The following is a 16097-nucleotide window of genomic DNA, read 5'->3' as shown; positions in this document are numbered from 1 at the left end:
AACACTTATGTTCCAATACATAAGGTGGCTAACTTTTCCAATATGGATGAAGATGACATTGAGTTGGAACCAGAACAAAATTTAAGAAACTGGGAAGAAATCATTCCAGAAGTCCAGCGGCGACGAATAGAAGAGGAGGAAAGACAAAAAGAGCTTGAAGAAATATATATGCTCCCAAGGATGAGAAACTGTGCGAAACAGGTATCTCTGGGTTTTGACCCACTAACTTTGATATTTTATTGTTGTTTGTTTGTTTGTGTTTTCGTTGCTGTTGTTTTGGCTTGTACTTTTGGGTTGGGTGGTTTTCACATGTGGCGTGCCCCCCCTATTTTTGACAGGCTAGAAAACACATTAATAAAATGTTTTAGTCACGTAGCTTTGAATTATTTAATCTGAAATTCCAGATCAGCTTTAATGGAAGTGAAGGGAAACGCAGTAGGAGCAGAAGATATTCTGGATCTGATAGTGACTCCATCTCAGAAAGAAAACGACCAAAAAAACGTGGACGACCACGAACTATTCCTCGAGAAAATATTAAAGGATTTAGCGATGCAGAGATTAGGCGGTAAGATGTGGGGGGACATGCATGTTTAAAGAAACAAAACGTTTTTATCATTTTAGAGTTTGAAAATATGGAAAACGGTCTATTTTTCCTGAATTTAATTGAAAATTTTTACTCTAGGCATTTAAGCTTTACTCTGTGTAGTTTGGGGTGCTGACATAAGGAACTGTTATGTCCAGAATTTGAACCTATTTTGATGAGGGATAACATTGGGTTCAAAAAATGTTCTCAATTGTTTTACAATCTTTTAATATGTATTATTCTTCCTGCATCCCCTGAAGACACTGATTTTAAAAAAACAGTTTCTAAAATGGGTGAGCTTTTTTTTTAACCCCACAAACAAAATATTCTACTTCCCATCATTTAACCTAAAAACTGTAGTTGAAGAAACGATATGCGCATTTTTGTAGAAATACCTACAAATGTTCAGTGAGTCTTGTGTTGTTTTAAATTTCTTGCCATTGTAATTCAATTAATGTTATATGGTGCTTTTTAAAACTAAAAAAAAAAAAAAATACAAAATCTGTTTTTATAAGTTGTTGTGGTTTAACCTTGGTAGGCAGCTAAGCACCACACAGCTGCTCGCTCAATCTCCCCCAGAGGGACTGGGGAGAGAATCAGAAGGGTAAAAGTGAGAAAATTCATGGGTTGAGATGAAGACAGTTTTAATAGACAAAGCAAAAGCCATGCACGCAAGCAAAGCAAAACAAGGAATTCATTTGCTACTTCCCATTAGCAGGCAGGTATTTACCCATTTCCCAGAAAGCAGGGCTTCATCATGTGTAACAGTTACTTGGGAAGATAGATGCCATAACACCGAATGTCCCCTCTCCCTCCTTCTTCCCTGCAGTTTTTATTGCTGAGCGTGATGTCATATGGTATTGAATATCCCGTTGGTTATTTGGGGTCAGCTGTCTTGGATGTGTCCCCTCCCAACTTCTTGTGCACCCCCAGCCTACTCACTGGTGGGGCAGTGTGAGAAGCAGAAAAGGACTTGACACGGTGTAAGCATTGCTCAGCAATAGCTAAAACATCCCTGTGTTATCAACACTGTTTTGGTCACAGATCCAAAACACAGTAGCAGGTATGGTGCTCTTGTTAAGGGAGCAGCAGCTGCCCGAGCATTCACACACCATCCAGGGAGTCGCACACACGCCACCTGAGGCTTTAACTGCTAGGACCGGAGTCCCTTTGCAGCGGGCAGCTCCATTGATCTGATGGGTGCCCCTTTTCCACTCCTTGCTCACACACACACTCACCCTCGGGCGCTTCCTCTCCCTTCAGGCTTGACCCTAGGTTTTCCCAAAGCAGAGTCTCCGACATGATGTACGCCAGGTGAATTTATTGAGTGGTACAGCGGTGAAGAGCAGCTCGAACTGGGTGCCTCTGGAGAGGGACCCCGAACAAAGAGATCCCTGAGCAATTATACCCTTACAGTCTATGTTCCCCTCCCCTCATGCAAGAGTTCGGTCCAATAGTAATATTTGGGTCTGGGGTCTTCTTGTTCCTTATTGGATCCTTTCCCTGTCTCCAGGCAGGACATTCCTTTTCTTATCTTAAATAGTTGCAGCTTCTGCCGATGGTTTCGGCTACCTTATCTTTCTGGTTTGCACCACTTTCAGGGCCTTCCTTCATGTAGCTAGGTAGGAGTTCAGCATACGGTCAGTGTATCTAGGTGAAAGTTCACAGCTTGCAGTCTAAGGCTTCAACAGGTCTTTGGATTCTTATTTGAGCTAAAAAATGACTTCTTCAACACTTTGAAGAAAATTACACTTTCTCCACTTTTTTCTACACTACACTTTCTTTGAAGAAAATTAACTTTATCTAAGTGCAAACCAGTACATAAGTGAATCTGTACAGCTGGTCCCATCAATCATCAATATTTGGTGCTAAAAATACTTCTTTGGTAGAAGGAGGAGAAATTGTTTTACTTTACTTTGATTGGTTTGTGAAATGCTACTTTGCTTCTGTAATTTAAGTATTCGTGTTTCTCTAAAATACTGTAAAGCTTATAAAATATTTTTGATTATATAAATAACCCTAAAGAGCCTTGTTTCCTTTTCATTTCATCTAACATATAATGGTTTGCTGCCTTTGTCAGGAGTGTTCTTGTGCTTGCATTCCTTTATCTTTCATGCTATGTTTTCCTAAGTCTGAAAATCACCTTACAATTGCAGCTAGCTCCTCTTTATTATGAGAGGCCTAACATAATGTTTGAATTCTCTATTTACTATAAATCCACATTTGATTTTTATGATTAGACACATCACATTGCTGAATCCTTTGTCTTGTGAAACTAATTAGTAAAGTAATTTTTGAAATAAATTGTACCTTCTATTGTTTTATTTACATCAGTTATTAAACCAAATAGAACTCTGGCTTTAAATGGAGGTTATCTTGATGTATTAAGCTGTCCTAGTCTCTCTAGTTCTTATTTTCTTTGCATTGTCCACATAGCCTTGTACTAAGACTTTACAAATATATTTTTAAAACCAGTGTAGTTAAGCGTATGTTTTTAACTGCATAATTATTTTCTGTTACTAGGTTTATCAAGAGTTACAAGAAATTTGGTGGCCCACTTGAAAGGTAAACTTATCTGATTATATTTGTATAACAACTTGGAACCTTGTTTTCGTTAAAATTAGAACAATATACCAAGAAACCTTAGGTTGAAGAGAAAATAGTGTGCCTAATCTTTTGCCTTGACTATAACATGAATTTAAATTAATTTTTTTCCTTTCTTCATATATGATATGTATGTAGACAGCCAGTATGACAAATCTTTCAATTTTGCAAGACTACTTGTTTTTCTTTATACTTTACCTACTGTCTTGTTTAATCTGCATTAATGACAATCGTTCAGTTTTCTTGTTTGATAGAGTGGATAAAGCCATAGGCTTTCAACAGACTAACTGCCAGTTTTGCATTTTTCTCGTTGTCAGTTCTTATTTTAAGCTTTCTGTATTACTCTGTATTTTGAGAATAATTTCCCACCTTCATTTTCTTTAATAGTATTTATAGTTTATATGATCTTATTATATATAATAGTTCCTTTTCTATTTAAAAGAATGTGTAGTAATGTAACTCAAAACTGTATAGTTAGGGTCCTTTATAGTTCCTGTTGTATTGTCCTCTATGTGAAACACCCTTTTTTATAGTTTCTGTATTCTTTTCTATAGCTGCTTCTAACTGCGTGGATCAAAATTGTACACAGCATAGCAAATGTGGGTGAACGATAACTTACATGATCGCTTCTCTAGTTTCAAAATCTGAAGGAGTCATTCATAATACTAAAGTTTTAGAGCTGTAAAAACATATTTGTTTTCTTACAGGTTAGATGCTGTAGCTAGAGATGCTGAGCTAGTTGATAAATCTGAGACAGACCTTAGACGTCTGGGAGAACTTGTACATAATGGATGCATTAAGGCTTTAAAGGACAATTCCTTTGGACAAGAAAGAGCAGGTAAAGTGTGTTTTGGGGGTGGGGGAGAGGAATAAAAAGTGTCAAGAGGTCTGAATAATTCTTGCACTCTGATTATAACAAAACAATTGTATTAGAGGAAAACATTAACAAAATGTTAGCATGCTAGGTGATTTAGAAAAAAGGATTATAGTAAGAAGACTTCCCCCCCCCTTTCCCTGAGTGAGTTGTCACAGTAGAATGCAGCATGTTTTTGCTTTACCATGAAATTTAAAATTAATCTGCTATTATTATCTGGAAGACCTTGAGACTCTGGAGTTTAATTAAAGTGTTTGGTTAAGAAAAAATCATTTGCTGTAATTGAATGTCTGCTGCTATAGCATCAAACTTTTTTTCTTTGTTCGTCTATAAGATACACATAAAGGCTAAATATTTTAACAATTTGGTCCTTTATTTTAAGGAGGTAAACTTGGGAAAGTTAAAGGCCCGACATTCCGAATATCAGGAGTGCAGGTGAATGCAAAGCTAGTAATCTCTCATGAAGAAGAGTTGGCACCATTGCACAAATCCATTCCTTCAGATCCAGAAGAAAGGAAAAGGTATTTTTTTCTTTTCCTAAAGGAAGCCATAATGCAGAAAGTTATTCAAGGCTTTTATGCATATATTTAAGCAATCCAGACTCTAAGCACATTGGGACACCAGTGTCGCTCCATTCCCCCCAAAAACTGGCAGCAGCAATCTGCTCCGCATCCTTTCTTTATTCTTTCTTCCCGCTCCTTAGAAGCCAGTATTTGCTTTGGCTTCTGAACTGTATTCATTGGGGACTGGGTTCAGTTACTCTTAATTATTCCAGACTAGAAATTAGGCTTGTTGAGGAGCTGCTTTGTGTCACCTCTGCCTGAGACAAAGCAATATTTGTCGAAGTGGAGCAGATGGTAATTGTTGGTAGTTGTTTAGCCCTCTGAACTTTTTAGCTTGCTACCTTGTGTATCATAGTCCCTAGACTATCTGCATATTCAGTTAGTAGTTACACTTGAGTAATATTTTAAGCTTATCTTCATGGTTAGCCAGTTCTGACTCAATCTATGGCCACAGATAGATGTCTGTTGTTCTTTATATCTTAATCTTGATCTGCTTTAAAACATGTTTCAGTACTGATTTCAATAAATATTTTATAGAAATGGTAAGAAAACCTGATAGATATCTGGATTACTTACCTAAATATACCAGGATCTTAGTGATGTGTGTCATGTTCCCCTCTCCCTTGCTAAGTTTGAGAAGATCTCTTATTTATGTTCCTAATTTATTTCTACTAGATATGTCATCCCATGCCACACCAAGGCAGCTCATTTTGATATAGATTGGGGTAAGGAAGATGATTCCAATCTGTTAATAGGTATCTATGAATATGGCTATGGCAGCTGGGAAATGATAAAAATGGATCCTGATCTCAATTTGACACAGAAGGTATGTCATCTACAAAATTTCATCAAGGACTTTTTTTGTTTAGGTAATAATGCTAATAAGAACAGTTACTGAAAGAGCTTATTTTATGATAACTGAAATTGCACAGAAGTTAGGTCAGTTGTACTCCTTTGTATCCTTCTGGTAAATTATTAGATTTCAAGATGTTGTGTATTCATTTGAAGTATACCTTCTTAGAGTCTGTTATGTTTCTGTATTTCTATGTATTTGGATCTCTGTCACTTGAATTCTTTCTCTTCCATCTTTTGCTTCCCTAGTTTAAATGTTCTAGTTGTGTTAATTTTATTCTTGATCTTTTGGAGGGAAGGTTGTTTTGGGGTTTTGGTTTGGTTTTCCTATCCTTGGTTTCTTTGCTTGAAACTGTCTTTCGTTCGCAACATGAGAATAGCTATACTCATCAGATTAGTAGTAGTGCAATGGCTGATTAGAAGTAGTGAGAAACGTTTAGGAGTTTAGGACTGGAGTGAAGCAAACTCAATGCCATTACCAACAACCTGTAGCTTTGGGATTTGAGGAGCTAGGGTTGTATACAAATCTGTTTAATGATATCCTGCCCCTGCCTTCCATTAATTTGCTTGTTTTATGAAACCACTCATATTTTTGGCTTCTGAAATATCCTGTGATAATAAGTTAATGCATTTAGAAGCACAAGGCAGAACTATGAGATCTGTGGATGACAGTGGTACAGGAGCTCTGAATGTTTTAGATAAACTATGAGAGTGGAAACAGAAATCTGAGGCTAGTTTCTTGAGTTTACTGTAAACTTTGTGAGACTATTTCCAAGACTACATTAGTTGTGTGTTTGGGGAAAAATAAAATGCTTAAGAAATTCTTCATTCCTTGAAGTGTGCTGGCATATTGGGTTTTTTCACCTTTTTTTTTTTTTTTTTTAATTCAGCTTTTTCTGTTCCCAGTGTTCTGTTCTCCAGACTAGCAGCTTCCTAATTTGATAATGTGTACTCATAGTTGATACTATCATTGCTCTCCTCAGATTTTACCTGATGATCCAGATAAGAAACCCCAGGCCAAGCAGTTACAGACCCGTGCAGATTACCTCATTAAATTACTGAATAAAGACCTTGCAAGAAAAGAAGCACAAAGACTTACTGGTGCAGTAAGTAAAGCTTGATATTCAGTAGTGAGATAACATAATATGCTTATGGGCATGTCAGCAGATACTTGTTTTATTTCTAGTTCCGTTCTTCTTTGCTTTGTGCAATTTTTTTCTCTGTATTGCTATTCATATTATATGAGACTAACTCAAGGAATGAATTGCAAGTTTAATATTGTTTTATTCTCTCTTATTTGTATATATTCTCTACTGTTGCATTAGGCTCGGTCTCCAGTCCTGAGAAAATTGGTGGTCATTAGTGGCAATAAATAAAATGAATGCTTTCTTTAACATAAAAAACAAATCTTTTTCTGCAACTGTGGTGCAAAGACACTTGTTAGTTGACATAATAAAGGTACTAATTTGCATTCAGGGCAATTCAAAGAGGAAGAAAACAAGAACTAAGAAGAATAGAGCAACAAAGGCTGCAAAAATTAAAGAAGAAATAAAAAGTGACTCCTCATCACCACCCTCAGAAAAATCTGATGAAGATGATGAGAATAATGAGGTAAACATCATTCATGTGGTAAAGATTCAATTGTTTTTATTAGTAACACTTTTTATTTGATCTTCTGTTTGACTTAATAAAATTGAAGCACTTGAATGGCATCCTCCTTCTGTGGCAGTTAATATTGCATCAATATAATCACATGGAAGGCTATATCTATTTTAATTTAACGATAAGCCTGTAGCTCAGACATTATGATTAGTTTTCCAAATTATAATATCATAAAATAATGTTGTCGCCCAATTACAAGTGACATTGTGCAATTTCAATGTTCTTTAAAGACTTGAGCATTGTATCTGCTAGAAATGCAATTTTAATGTAACATCTGAATATAAAACTAATGTTTCTGACTAATCTGTTATTACTGATAATGATTCTTCAGGTAGCAACTTTTGTTCAGGCTCAGGAAAAAAAATCAAGCTTGATTAGAAAGAATGAGTAAATGATATTTTGAGACATGCAAGTGAATGTGTATGTCAGGGCTTTCATTATTCTAATAGACTACTCAACTTTGTTATGTTTTTATTACTTTTGATGTATTCCTTTAGGCCTCTGTTTTTGTTGGGTCGTTTATTTAAATTTATCACACAGCAGAAACCACTGGAGAGAGGAAAGAAAAAAAAAAAAAAAACCACACCACAACAGATGAAGTTTAGGGGCCATGTTGCACCTAATTTTGTGACTTTGAAGGTAGCTGAAAGAACACCAAATTCTTCAGAACACCTCTGGAAAAGAGAAAGTTGGAACTCTGTTCCCTTCTCCTGTGACTGTGAATGTTTAATTTGTGGTCAGTAAAAAGTTACTGGAACAAAGCTAACCAGAACAGAGGTCTTTTATCATCACCATGCCCTGAAAAATCAGCTCAGTCTTGTGATGCCTATTTACTTATTGTTTTTAGCTCTCTGCAGCTTAACTGCCTTTTACAGGGGCAGATTTCTTTGGGGATATGAAAGTTAAATGGACTTAATCTCTCACACCCCCTCCCATTACCCCTGCCCAATCAGTACTTGTTTTGTGTCACATCAAGTAAATGAGTGAATAGTCCTCATTTTGTTTCGCAACTGCATCCAGCTCCATTTGATAGGTGTTAAACCTGAGTCTAAAGAAATCACACACAGCTAAAAAGTACATTTTAATCTGATGGTTACAAAACTTGTATAATTAGGAACTCAATTGGATGTGACATATGCTTGTGTATTGCAGGATGAGATTATTTCAGTGAAACATCCACATAAAAAAATAAAAGCAGAAAAAGAAAATGAAGAAAAGCCTGAGCCAGATATTGGTATAAAGAAGGAAGCTGAAGAAAAGAGAGAGACAAAAGAAAATAAGAGGGATTTGAAAAGGGAGAAAAAAGAAAAAGAGGATAAGAAAGAATTAAAAAATATTAAAGAAAAGAGAGAAAACAAAGTAAAAGAATCCACACAGAAAGAAAAAGAAATAAAGGAAGAAAAGGTAACTAGGTTTATTTTTCTTATACAGCACTAGAAAAGGCCACCAGGTTTTTGTGAATGATTTTGAGTTAAAAAGGTATTTTGGATCGATCACTTCAGTTTTCATTTTTTTGCATCATTTGAAGTTTTATTTTTACCACTTGTAACTACAAGTACAGGTAAATGAAATGGGAAATTACCTCTTTAAAGATGCATAGCTTAGTGGGACTGAGAGTACAAGTGGTGCAAGAAACCTGTCCATTCTCCTTCTCCATCCCTCAGAGAGAGAAAATAAAAGGTACTGTCATTGAATGTCAGAATTTTTTTTTTTCTTGTTATTATTGAAGAGGATGCAGTAATTACAGTGATTGCCTAATTACTGTTTAACACCAGCCCAAAAATAAGGTTTTCTTATCAGATATATTTTCATGTTTTGTTCTTAGGTAAATGAAATCAAATCTGAAAATAAAGAAAAAAATAAAAAAGTTTCATTGTTGGATATTCCAGTTCATATTACTGCAACTAGTGAACCAGTTCCTATATCTGAAGAATCTGAAGAACTGGATCAGAAGACATTCAGTGTGGTATGTCCATTGTTGATAACTTCGTGTTTACACTTGATATTCTAAATTAACACAATTTCTGATGTTCTTGATTCTGCTATTAGGCATTATAACACAGATATCTATTGCCAGTAAAATCTTAGATCAGTGAAGGGTTATCGACACTATACTAAAGTCAGTTTTGTTTTCAGGCCAGCAGTTTTATTGCATTTATGCAGTATAGTAAAGTTTACTGGGTTTACTGTGGTGCTGGCTGTGAGAGGCAAATTATCTTGTTTTCTCATCAGTATGGTACTGACCAATTTATGTATGTGGGGTTTTTTGTTTTGTTTTTTATCTAAATGTTATAAGTGACTCATCCATAATTTCCAGGATATCTTGTGTGTGGGTAGGTGACTGAAAATCACTTGATTCCTATGTACAATTATGCTTCTCTGTTCACCTCTACACTTAACTTAAGCAGTGTAAACTGTATTTTTAAAGGTTGCTTTAAGCTGTGGTTAATGCAATATGTAATGTAGCTGCTTAATAACTTAATGGCATGAACTGGTAATGGAACAGCTTCACTGATTTTTTTTTTTTTTTTTGAGTTGTCCCTAGATGTTGACACAGGGGTTTTGGAGAACATCACCATCACTCATATTTTTGATTCTGGATATACAGACTTGCCTCTCTTCCTTAGTGGGAGCTATTCTAGGTTGGCTTTGCGTATAGAACTTTTTTTTTGGCCAGGCCCTCTGTTCTTGAAGGGATATTCACCATTATGCCATGGTCAGATGCAATCTAATTAGCATGTTTACCTTTTCAAATGGAAATTACTGCTGTGGGTTGTTGAGGCTAATTCATTTGACTACCTGTCACAAGGTAGACAAGAAAAAACATGCATTTCGTCTGTCTACCTTGCCATTGTGATTGAATGGTATTTCCAAGCAAGTGTCTATAATTTAAAACATGCTAACTGCTTTATCTGCATTTACTATTAACGCGTTTGAATTAATGTGAAAATTCAAGTATGCATGTATGAAATATATCTGTGGGTACATCTGTGTTGTCATCACTGTTACTAATTTAGGCACACCTAAACTAGCTTTATCATAGATAGCTCAGTTTCTGTCAGTATCTGCATAGAACTCAGGCTTAAGAACTGCTCAGAGAAGGAATGCTGATCCTCTGTTGAATGCCAAGTTTCATTGTTGCAGAAAGTATCTACTATTTTAAGTTTTATATATATTTTAATATTAAACATTCTCATACTTAATCTTGACACTGAGTTTGTATAGCTTTCAAGGTCCTAAAAAGTAAAATAAGTCTTGTCCTGTATACTTGTGCTGAAAGTTAAACCCATGATTGTAAAACTCTGTTATAATAATTCCTTTCCCTCAGAAAATCTTTTATATTAATTAAATTAGTGCTTTCTTAAATCTTTAATATTTGTTACATGCAATCTAATGCTTTCATATAGGAGTAAATTTTCAACCGGATTTAAAATACTACTTTTTCTAAATGAAACCTTGTAGTAAAACTAAAAGAGCTGTGAGTGAAGACTTGTTTTTCATTTTGCTTACAACAGTACTGTCTTTGTCTGTATAAATAGCACAGTAAGGGTGGGTCGTGCTTTACAATTTTTTTTATCTTTTTATTTTCCTTTGAATTAATGTATTCCTTTCTTACATTTTATAGTGCAAAGAAAGAATGAGGCCTGTCAAAGCAGCATTGAAACAACTGGATAGACCAGAGAAAGGCCTTTCTGAAAGGGAACAGCTGGAGCATACTAGACAGTGCTTAATCAAAATTGGGGACCACATTACTGAATGTCTAAAGGAGTACGCAAATCCTGAACAAATTAAACAGTGGAGAAAGTAAGTTATTCTGCATGATTTTTCTTGAAAAAGGAAAATCCATAATAGCTTCTATTAAGCAGGATAGTTTTTAATTATTTCTCTTGTTTCTTATTCTCCCTTTCTTGTGTTTTTCTGCTGTATTAAATAAGGACTTATGATTATAAATGGCTCCAGCTTTTAATGGATTCACTTTTTCATACTTGCATAGCAATGCATTTTGTCCAGTAGGTGGAGTCATCTTCCTTCTTAAAACCAAAAGCAAACAGACTCTAAATACAGTTATTTTATATTTAATGTTTAGTGGAAAAGAGTTCTTATAATTAAAGAATCTGGCTTTTTCAACTTTGAAGTTTGTTTGGGGTTTTTTTTTTCATGCTAAAAATAGGCCATTATAAATTTGTGTGTTGAAGTTTGAATGATTCTGAGTTGCAGAATCATTTCTTCTTCTAAAAATATACTCTAAAATGAAATCAGATATTAACTATGACTTTATAAAAAACATTTATCACAACATACTCAGAGATGTATTTCAAAATGAAAGAAGTTTTAAGTGTTCTTATGCATTTGTGAAGCGATAATTTTGGAAAAAATAAAAATGTTGGTTTATAAACTTGTTATATTTTGTTGTTAAGTTCTTAATACAATTTGAGTTAGCTTTATGATAATGTGCACTTTAATCCTTTATGGTTGCAAAATCTATCCTGCACTTCCATATATGACACTCAGTCAAGTGTTTAATTTCCTTGCAGGCTGTTGTTAACATAGAATATTTCTGCTGTTTGTACTTGCTTTACTTAAAAATATTAGAGTGAACTGAAATACAAACAATATCCATGTCTTAAAGACACCTTGGTAAATGTTATATTTCTTTAAGCAGGAATTCATAGTAGAGCTACTATAATATTAATTCATAATAATGCTACAGTACCATACATAGGTTATTAAAATATGTATTTCATCTGTCTTTAATAAGACATAGAATTTAGTAAAGGTATTAATTCTATATTTCTTATACAGATATCACTGGGTTGGTTGCGTCTACTTTTGCAAACCTCTAGGCCAATGCTATAATGTTTAAATCATCACAGTGAAAGAGCAGATAGATGCTTCTTGAGCCTACACACTTGGATTGTTTCTGAACTAAACGCTAATTAGAACAGTAGTATTCCGTAGTCTTTTAAGCACTCCACCTGTAAACTTTTGCTAAAAGAATTCTAGACTTTAGATCTCGTGTTTTGCAATCATAGAAGCAAATGTCGTCTTTAGGGTTTTGGCTTCTTGACACCAAAAGAGTTGATTTGTTTTCCTTTCTTCTTTCATAGCATAGATTAGGATCAAAGTTTTTGCCATGCTACTTCCATCCTCTTTCAGATTTCTCATTTGGTTTCAAAAGCTTTGACCAGGCTTTGGAATTCTGTGGAAAAATCCGGTCCCTGATATCTATAGGAAATGAGGCATGTAGGTCAAATTTCTTGAGCTGCAAGAGATTTCAAGTTTGGAAGAATCTTTACTGAGTAGTAAATACTCAAGTTTTCTGACATATTTCAAACAATCTTTCAGAAGACTTGCACAACAAATTGAAAAACTACATTTTTATGCAATTGCACAAATCATTCTATTAACAGAATTGGCATTAATACTACTTTTCATGCGCTTTGCATTCTGCAGTCATTGTGATAAATATTACAAAATGACAAATTATTAAAGGAATTCATTTCTCAAATGTTTGAAATACAGCTAAGTAATGTTTGCTGTGCAGCTAGGTAATGTTCTGTGTAACAGACTTTACAATGATTTCAGTTTACTGAAGTATGTTGAAATTATTTCAATTTCAGTCCATGTTCTGTTGTATGATACAATAAAAACTAATATATGGAAGAATTATAACCTCTCTTTCTTTTTCCTCAGAAACTTGTGGATTTTTGTCTCTAAGTTTACAGAATTTGATGCCAGAAAGCTGCACAAGCTATATAAACATGCAATCAAAAAACGCCAAGAATCTCAGGTAATACTTTCAGACTCTCTAAATATACAAATATATATTCTAAGTTTTAAATCTGTTTTATTAAGTATCAATTGAGTACACTCAATACATTTGAAGAGTATTTTACTGTTCATAGTAAACTAGTCTGTTTTCTTAGGATATTTTCTGAAGGATTCAGATGCAACTTTGGGATTTATCAATGACAATTTTTGTACTTGTCTCTTTTAGCAACACAGCGACCAGAATATTAGCAGCAATGTGAATGCACATGTAATTAGAAATCCAGGTAAGAAATCTTGAGCATATTATTGTGCTGGATATCTTAAATGACAGTATGTAAAATGAAATAAGCTTAAAACTGTCTCCTAGAACTCCCATACTGCTGGATAGCATAGGTATAGGCTGACTTAATGTAACTTCACTAGTTTGCTAATGAAATTCAACTGAGCACAGACTGAATTTGGTACTTATTGATTTTAGTAGCAAGTTATTTGGCCATTCTTTTAAAATAAATAAATTAAAAAAAAAACTAACAACTTTTTTTTTTTTATTTAATTTTGAGGAGGGAGAGAGGCCAACTCAACACTTGTAAACTTCTTGGAGGCTCTATACCTGTTTGTAGCAGTTGTAATGTCACCATATCGTAAGAAAGATATTCCCTGAAGTCGTGGTTAGCAATCAGTTATATGGGATGTCTTTTATTGTTGACGATAATACTGTTTTTCTATGCTCCCACACTTGCCTTCTTGTAATACTTGTTTTTATATCATGTTATGTAAAACCTGGAGTATGTTGTCATGGGTTTAAAATGAGTATAATGTATTTTAGGAATACCACTAAAAACCTTTCATTAACAAGGTATACCTCTAAAACTGATGTTCATGCTAGGGCTATCTCTCCTTAGAGAGGAACTTCCTACCGTTCTATCTAAAATTGCTCTACTAAAGGCACCTGGTCTCTACTCACTGCTCATTTGGACCACACTGATCCTCTCTGTTCAGTCTGTAAGGTGGAAAAGTTTAGTTTCTCGGCCCTACGTATCTACGTTTCTAGCTTGCTTGCCTTCTATTTACTTCTAAGGTTTCTCTCAGTTCACTTACATTAGTGCATTTGTCTTTCAATTATTTAGATCTTGTTTCTGACAAATTATAATGCTCTTTTAAATTGCTTTAAATCTGACAGGTAGAAGTGCTGTTTGAATTGGTGAAGAAAAAAATTTATAGTGTATGAGACTTCCTTATAACCTCTGCTTTATTAAACAGATGTTGAAAGACTGAAAGAGAATACAAACCATGATGACAGTAGCAGGGACAGTTATTCTTCTGATAGACATTTGTCACAATACCATGATCATCATAAGGACAGGCATCAGGGGGATGCATATAAGAAAAGTGACTCTAGGAAAAGGTCCTATTCAGCCTTCAGCAATGGAAAAGACCACAGAGACTGGGATCACTATAAACAAGACAGCAGGTAAATTGCTTCAGCAACTGTAAAATCTGTTAAGAATTCCCTTCCTGGTTTTGCAGTATGCTTGTAGTAAGCACCAAAGTATCTTTTCTGAGTAATGCAGAATTGCAAAGAAATTTCTCTAATGCAGTTCTGTTGAATTGATGTAATTGTAGTTCTTACTATGTGTTTGGTAGTACTAATATAAGTAAATCTTTTCAGATACTATAGTGATAGTAAACATAGAAAACTGGATGACCACAGGAGCAGAGATCACAGGTCAAACCTGGAAGGAAGTTTAAAAGACAGTCGGCCTCATTCAGATCACCGTTCCCATTCAGACCACAGGATCACAGACCACCGTTCCACTTCAGAGTACAGCCGTCATAAATCTTCCAGAGATTATAGGTACAACTCAGACTGGCAAATGGACCACAGAGCTTCTGGTAGTGGCCCAAGGTCACCATTAGATCAGAGGTCTCCTTATGGTTCAAGATCTCCTTTAGGACACAGATCTCCATTTGAACACTCATCAGATCACAAAAGTACACCTGAACATACATGGAGTAGCCGGAAAACATAACAAAGACTGACATTTTCTGGACCTTCTTTTAGCCATATACAGTAAGCTAACACAGTAATTGCCTTATGTGACTTGAAAGATATGGACTGGATATTCTGTCAGTAGCAGTATTGTTACTTCTTTCCAGGATGCAAGGTCTATTATCCCAACAATAGGAAAATATTTTTGTATTTAAAGTTTATGCTGCACTGTGCTGCAAATGTTGTGGCACTTTTTTTTTTTTTCTTTTTTTCTTCCCCTCTTTAAGAAATGGAAAATGTTTACTTTTACAGGGACCTCAACACTGCCCCCATTCAGACTGGATCTCATAAAACTGTTTTTAGGCTGAACACAGTTTAAATTATGTTTGCAAATGAATTTTTAAACACTGACCTGTGATCATGTTTCAGGAAGGAATGAGGACTTTGTTTTGTTTTCTTAGTAAAGAATTCTCAAGGACTTTGTTCACTTTCCAAAGCTACTTGTTTACATTGTACACTGCAACCACCTTGCCGCTTTTCATCACAAGCTTGAATATTTAAGTTCTGTACCTATAACTGTAAAATAGCCAGGATTTCTCCTGTTTGTGATCAGTTGTAATAATGCCTTTTTACAAAATAAAATAAATGGCTGAAAATTATTGCAAACTAATTAAATGAGCTTGCTTTTTTTTTTTTTTTTGCTTGTTCCTTTCCCCACCAACTCAGGCCTTCTTGTCACAAGTATGAAACAAAGTCAGTATACTAACACTTTTTAATAAAATATCTTTATGAAATCACTGTTCAGAATGCAAAAATGGGGAAAGGGAACATTTCTATTCCATTTAGTGCCCCCTTTTTATTGGATGCTTCAGATACATGTTTTGGTTTTGTTTTTCTATTAAACTGTCAATATTATGATTTGTTGTACTGAAATGGTGGGAAATATTCAGCTAAACTGTGATCTGGACGTTTTTTTCCAGTCCATTGGTTTTAAAGAAGAAGTGTTCAATATCTGAACACTTCTGAATCCAAATCAGCCAAAATTTATTGGAAATATATTTGTTTTCCCTCTTAAAATCGGCAATAATGTCAAATGTGCTATGCAGCCAGTTAATATTTTAGATTTGAATGACTTTCTATTAATAGAATTATTACAATGCACACTGATTGTACACAGGTAACTTCTGTCTGACAAAT

At 34.7% G+C, this 16097-nt stretch overlaps 1 protein-coding gene across 3 annotated transcripts in view; it reads left to right on the top strand.

Annotated features, from left to right (window-relative positions):
* The window catches only part of LOC104021984 (ATP-dependent chromatin remodeler CHD1-like), a 60437-nt gene extending 44876 nt beyond the window's left edge, over positions 1–15561 (top strand). For 2 of the 3 annotated variants that reach the window (XM_087770750.1, XM_087770753.1), the window contains 15 exons: positions 25–201; positions 405–565; positions 3107–3148; positions 3895–4025; positions 4444–4582; positions 5300–5450; positions 6460–6582; positions 6953–7087; positions 8291–8542; positions 8964–9104; positions 10764–10942; positions 12833–12929; positions 13137–13194; positions 14171–14381; positions 14580–15561. In XM_087770750.1, the coding sequence (XP_087626876.1) occupies positions 25–201; positions 405–565; positions 3107–3148; positions 3895–4025; positions 4444–4582; positions 5300–5450; positions 6460–6582; positions 6953–7087; positions 8291–8542; positions 8964–9104; positions 10764–10942; positions 12833–12929; positions 13137–13194; positions 14171–14381; positions 14580–14940 (2358 nt within the window). In that variant the 3' untranslated portion in view covers positions 14941–15561. The remainder of the gene's footprint in view (positions 1–24; positions 202–404; positions 566–3106; positions 3149–3894; positions 4026–4443; positions 4583–5299; positions 5451–6459; positions 6583–6952; positions 7088–8290; positions 8543–8963; positions 9105–10763; positions 10943–12832; positions 12930–13136; positions 13195–14170; positions 14382–14579) is intronic. The other variant, XM_087770751.1, reaches the window with a different exon arrangement.
* The last annotated feature ends 536 nt before the right edge of the window (positions 15562–16097 follow it).

The sequence above is a fragment of the Nipponia nippon genome, unplaced genomic scaffold, assembly GCF_047370975.1.
Source record: "Nipponia nippon isolate SJK-2023a ecotype South Korea unplaced genomic scaffold, ASM4737097v1 scaffold_33, whole genome shotgun sequence".
Taxonomy (NCBI): Eukaryota; Metazoa; Chordata; class Aves; order Pelecaniformes; family Threskiornithidae; genus Nipponia; species Nipponia nippon.
Note: the sequence above shows the minus strand (reverse complement) of the source record. Positions and strands in the feature narration are given on the sequence as shown.